A 6,219-nucleotide genomic window follows, 5' to 3' on the forward strand; every position below is an offset into this window, starting at 1 on the left:
TTAGGCATTGTAAAAAGAGAAGTATTTGTATGATTTTTATAACTACATATAAAATTTCAATTTCTACTGTTGACCTAATGTGCCATAATATGAGCTACATCACTTAATGTATGTCAATTTAATCTTAAGCTGTTGTACCAAAAAATTATATGGTTTGTTATAAAAGCAGCACCTAAACAAAACTAATACTGGAAGAAATGTACAGGGATAGGAGTATCTAGTTAGTAACACACTAGAAACTTTAATTCATTTGCCATGGGTCTACTCTCAAGTATTTGTTATTCCCTTACTGCTAGCAGGCGTTCATATGCTATTTAAATGTACCTTAATTTATCTGTAGAAGTGCTGTTTTATAAATGCACTGGTTTTACAATTAAAAACAAGAGAAATCCATCACTCATCTCTAGTACAAGATGCCAGTGAGTTAGTTACAGTCACAGTCTAGGCAAGCAACTAATTATGTGGCCATAGCTCACTAATATTTACATAGAACAGAAAAATGTAGTACTTATTGTATTAAATATGGCTAGAAGAAGCTCACCATCCTTACCATATACCAATGGACATTGAAACTATTTTGACATAACCACAACGGTCTTGACTTGTCCGTAATCAAAGCATGACAAGTGTTAAGTTTTTCTTGCAACCAGTAGTAGACTAATAAGGCTCTCTACAGCCACCTTAACCCTGATCCACTGACAAACCCTTTCAGTGCAGAAATGCCAGTTACTGCTTAAGAAGTTTAGTATACACTCAAAGGGGATAAAAAGTACACAACTGTCAAACTCTGATCCTCTCTTGGTTTGGCTTACTGTTTCTCCTGACTGTGAGAAGTAGAAACAAAGAGTTCCAGCAGCAGTTCTCAATTCAGGCTACTGCTTTCCACAGCACATGAAACAGCAGCGAGGCATAAACTCTTTGGTCTAAGTCCCTGCTTTTCATTGCCTTGTTGTCCATTAAAGGACAACTGCTGCCTAGACTTGCAAGTTACCTGATTTGAGACCAGCATTACACAATTAGAAAACTGCTGATCTCTGCCTGTGCTCAAGGCCAGCTGTAACCCAAGCTGTGTGGCCCAAGACAAGGCTGCTGGCAGCTGCGCTCTGTAGCAGCAGTGATCACAACCCTTGGTCCTTCGGGGAGCTGTGCTGCAGCTATGCCCATGCCCAGCCATGGCCCTACTGACTGCAACCCCATCCACTGATTTCCTGGCCTCCCCGACCTTGCCTCATTGCTGCAACCTGCTAGACAAATCCCCGTACTTGTGGCAGACCCCAGACACTGCCACTGGATGCGATCTCATGACCTGCTCAGGTAGCAGGGGCCATGCCATCCTCAGGGAGGTCACTGCCCTGCCTGTTTTGCTGAAACTCTCACCTCTTCCTATGGGAAGAGACTTCCCACTTCCGCTGCTCCCATCCATATCCAGAGCATAAAATAATCCAACAAGGAAGGAAAAAGGGAAGAAAAAAATATGTATGTTGTCATCCTCCTGCTGAGGTACTGGCTCAGTATTTAGGGAACTCTGAACAAATGAGGCCCTACAAGCTATCTAACCTAATAGATCAATCCCACCACTTCCATTGCTCGCAGTACCATACACCAAAGAAGAGAGGTTGTGAACATCAAGTTCAGGCCCTGTGCAGAAAGGGACATAAGGCAGATAGTACCAGGAAGGGATATATTACCATCCACACATAGCTCCCAGCTGCACTACAAGTTTATATTTAGAATGATTTCAGGCAACAGAGTACTTGTGAGGGAATCATCTGAGCCCTTTAGTCTTTAAATAAACTTTCACTGAGAGTTTTTTCCAATCTGAAATAGATTATTTTCTCTCAGGAAAAAAAAAAAAAAAAAAAAAAAAAAACAACAACAACAATTAAATACTTGTATGAATATATAAAGCAGATGCTTTTTTGCTCTGGCTATACCCCTCCACCCCAACCAGTTCAGGAAACTTAAAAGTCCCTATATTCAGGGAATGGAACAAGGATAATTTCTACAATTCACATTCACAAATACATGTAGATACCCTACAGAAGAGGTACCAATTTGCATCAATCCAGATGAATGATTAAAGAAAACCGTTGCAGAGAATGTAAGTTTGTAATCATAATTTCTTCATTTATTTAGAATAACATTTTAATTATCATGAAATGCAAGTGCTATGACTACAATTCAGCATTATCTAATGAAGCACATTTTATTTCTCTTACCAGTGATAGTATGTAAAAGTGAAATGAATTACATTAAGCGGGGCACTTTTCCTCATGAAAAACTAAGTAAGGGGTTTACTTTCATTGTATCACAATAGCAACTTGACAGCCTGCTCCATGATTGTTTTGTGGGCTCTAACGGCCCTAGCAGAAAAAAGACCCTGACTGACAAACGTGATGAGCAGATAAGCTGTCAGGGAAGTAGGAGGGGAAAGGTGACAGAACAAACACATTTGTTATTGGCAGTATTAGCAACAAGTTGGCAACTTGTCTCCCATTGTTTCAGAAGTACAAAGGATTTCAGATTTTAAGTCCACATGTATATTTAAGCTTCATTCCTATCAGCACGCAAAAGCAGCAAGAGGCCTCTTTCTACAGTCATCTGCAGAACAAGCATCTGAACTAATACTACACTCTTATTTTCTTGCTTCATAATTTAGATACTGAGATAAGTGCCAGTTTGGAAGACAACACAGGTTCTCAGTTTATGTCCTTTAAAGACAGACCCATGTGCGTTAGGATATGAAAAATACAGTGCACAGTCAGCAGTGCCTTTTCTATTTTGTGTGGTACATTCAGGCAGTTGCATTTTCAGGCTTCTTAATGATCTGCGTCAAGTCACTCGAAGATAGACTTATGGCTTAAGAGGTTTTTCCATCATCTGCAATCCAAGCCGTCCAACCATCAGTATACTGTTGAACAGAATATTTTTTAAAAAAAAAAAAAAAAAAAAAAAAAGCAAGGGTAGCAAAAAATCTTAAAAAACAACATGAAAACTTGATATGATTTAATTTAGCTGAACTCCAACATAAGATTTCATTTTTCACAGGACTCACCATGTAATATTTTTGTTTAAAGCATGTATATGTTAAATAAAATGCTTATTCAAAATGTGGATGAGAACAGAAAACAGGTGACTACCTGGCCCCAGCAATCAGCCCAGGCATTGCTTTTCTGGAGTTGTAAAATCTCATTCCCATAACAGCAGACAAGGTTCCAGATGCCACTGATAAAAGAGAAGCGCAGTCAGGACTACGTGAGGGAAGCAGGTCTGAAGCACCAGCACAGCACTGTCAGGGCAACTGGCAGTGCCAAGCAGGCACAAATACACAGGCAGGAATGCCTCCCTCCTCCCCACAGAAGTAAACATTTTCCTTGTTTCTGTTAAGTAGCAGAGCAGCTGAAAGCTTTACAGCAGTTTGGTAAGCATACTCTGCTGCTCATTAGAGATGAGTAGTTCTAATGAGTTAAGACCACTGCCTAAACACCGAAAAACTCTGATCCCCTGTGCAAATTACTAGCTCCCCTTCAATTTCTCCTTATTTGTGCAAGGGGAATGATTACTTCCTTGAATACAGATATCCTCAAAATGGCCAAAAAGGTGGGACAGTGACAAAGATCACTATGGGGGAGCCAAATATTATTACACTGCCCCTTTCTTGGTGACCTTCGGAACTGAAAGGTGGAACTAAATTAATAGTTGCCTTTTGACATTAGATTTGAATGCCACATTCCTACATACATTCATGCAATAGAAGTTAGCTTTGAACAAGATTAAGAGTCGACAGTAAGTATGAGCTACAGTACATTTCATTTTTTTAATGGCTTAACAACAATAACTTGAGACATAAAACCCCACTTGAAATACGAATTAGCAAATAACAACAAGCCAAAGGATCAACCTGAAAGAGCAACTAATGTTTTAAACACGATTCCTAATTATTTGATTGTTAACTCTGGAACAAATCCAGTCAATACTCACATAAAAAGTTACAGGGCTGCCATTTATTTGAAGAATAAAGGCAGGTGTTATAAAAGCTTCACATTAGTTTCTATCAGACAGGGTAAAGTATATCCTCAAGGTACATTTCTCCTCTAAAAAGGAGGTTCTTTTCTCAGAGATTTACTTATGAGGTAGTGTGACCAATCTAAGCTCAGCTGGAGCCACACCTGCAGCCTTTTGTTTCACCTGAGGGGTTTACTACCAGCTAAACCCACAACTTCTCCTACCATCTGTTGTAAACAAGGAGAGTACATCGCCGTTCCCTCCTTCCCTTTGGAGGCTTCAGGCTTTCTCCCCTAGCGTGGGACACACTGAAGCACACGCTGTCCCGAGATGCCTGTGCACCCCTCTGCAGCCACGGCTCACGTGCATTCCATGCACCCGCATCAGTCTAACGTGGCATCAAGTCTGGCAGCAGAGAGAGGTGTTTCTCACTGAATTTCCAGCTTCGAGGGGTTTCAGAGCCTACAAACCTTACACAGACACCTCCTGCTATGGGCAGGAGGCCCTGCCGCCATTTACAACACCTGCACAAATAAAGATACCTGCTAGAAAAAGCGCTGCCACTCGCACCGCTACCAGGCACGCCTGGTACAGAAACACAGATCACACCTACCGAGAGAAAGCCAGATATTCTTTGGATCTTGGGCCTGCTGGTAGGCCCCCAACCCTGCTAAACCACCGAAGAGGAGCCCGGCGGCCAGAGACGGGACGCTGCCTTGGGTGAAGGAAGGAGAAAGCCGTTAGCGGGCGCGCACACGCCAAGCGAGCCGCCCCCGCCCCCCGAATACACGCATAAATCAACAACCAAATGTACAAATACAACTCCCCCGAGGCGCCGTGTGGCCCCCGGCCCGCCCCCACCTGCCCGGACGTAGCCGATGATGCCCCCCGAGGCCACCAGCGCGGCGTAGCCGAGGCCGACCCAGTCGTAGGCCATCGGCGGGCCCGCGGCTACCCCCGGCCGGGCGGGCGGAGCGGAGCGGAGCGCAGGGAACGGAACGGCCGCTGGGCAGAGCCCCGCCGACCTTGCCGCCGGGCCGGGCGGCGCCTTCCCGGCGTTCCCGCCCCTGGGGGCGGGCGACTGTCAGAGAGGTGTTTCTGAGGGCTCCCGAGCTTCGGTGAAGGGGCTTGTGAGGATGCCCGATGTTCAATAAAGCGGTGCGTGATGGTGCCCCGAAACAGCGTGGAAGCCACGCGTTAGGCACAACTGGCAGCACGGTACCTGCAGCCACGCACATGGCGTAGGGCTGAAGGTGCGGCTCCGGCCAGCACGGGCTGGCCCCGGGGGTGTGCTGCCGTCAGGTCTCAGCCTGGGGTAACTGCTCGCCATCGCACACCCAGTGCTGCTTGCCCCTTCTGCTGCCTTGTGCCAGGCCGTGCGAGCTAATAACGCCACAGCTCCGCTGTTAAGGCCACGGTGCTGCATTGCGGGGTGGGAAGTGAGACCCTGACAGTGCCTACGGGGACTGGAGAAATGCTGTCTCTTAGCAAGGTGAAAGCCTGGGAAGGAACTCTTAGTTCTCACATCAAAGAGGTACTTCAGAACCCTGTAGGAGAAAATTCCATAAGAAGCAGCCCTGTCAGCTCATACATCCCATTGCAGGACTGACTATGGTGCTGTACAACTGTGCACCAGAGCGCTCCAAGTCTTGCACCACCACCTACCTGCATTAACAGACTAGTTCAACAAACCCTGGCGATGAGTCCAAGATTTGTCCTAGACTAAGATGACAGCAAGCACGGCGTGATGCAGTGGTGATATCTCTTCCCTACCTCTCTGATAGAGCATGCCATCAGCTCCTCCAAACCTCCTCGCTTCCTCTCCTTCCTAGTTCATGTATTGAGTGACCAAAAAAAAAAAAAAAAAAAAAAAAAAAGAATGCATGCTGCTTCTCTCTTTTTTTTTTTTTTTTAATTGACTGGACATCTGAGATGCTAGGGAATGAAGAAAGAATGATGCAGTATCTAGAAAAAGCACAGAATTTTGTGTGGGAATGAAGCAGCTCATACAGCATCGATACAGGCCCAGTCAGCTTTTGAGGGGGGGGAAACAGCATGGAAAACTTTGCTCTGTTGTTCATACTGATTCAGAAAGGCAGTCAAAAGTAGTATTTGAAAGAATTTTTTGTTTGTTTGCTTTTTATCACTGTATCTGTAGAAAAAAAAAAAGGGGCAATGTCTGTTATTGATATTCAATAGCACTGCTAATACTGT

The 6,219-nt window shown here is 44.6% G+C and overlaps 1 protein-coding gene across 1 annotated transcript; it reads right to left on the minus strand.

Annotated features, from left to right (window-relative positions):
- Window positions 1-2,102: 2,102 nt before the first annotated feature.
- On the minus strand, window positions 2,103-5,047 carry LOC116486690 (transmembrane protein 14C-like). The gene is made up of 4 exons (XM_032183120.1): window positions 4,867-5,047; window positions 4,619-4,720; window positions 3,141-3,225; window positions 2,103-2,911 (listed from the first exon to the last, which is right to left on the minus strand). Exons 1-4 carry the CDS (start codon window positions 4,940-4,942, stop codon window positions 2,854-2,856), a joined length of 321 nt encoding a protein of 106 aa, XP_032039011.1. The 5' UTR covers window positions 4,943-5,047; the 3' UTR covers window positions 2,103-2,853.
- Between the last annotated feature and the right edge of the window lie 1,172 nt (window positions 5,048-6,219).

The sequence above is a fragment of the Aythya fuligula genome, chromosome 2 (assembly GCF_009819795.1).
Source record: "Aythya fuligula isolate bAytFul2 chromosome 2, bAytFul2.pri, whole genome shotgun sequence".
Classification (NCBI taxonomy): domain Eukaryota; kingdom Metazoa; phylum Chordata; class Aves; order Anseriformes; family Anatidae; genus Aythya; species Aythya fuligula.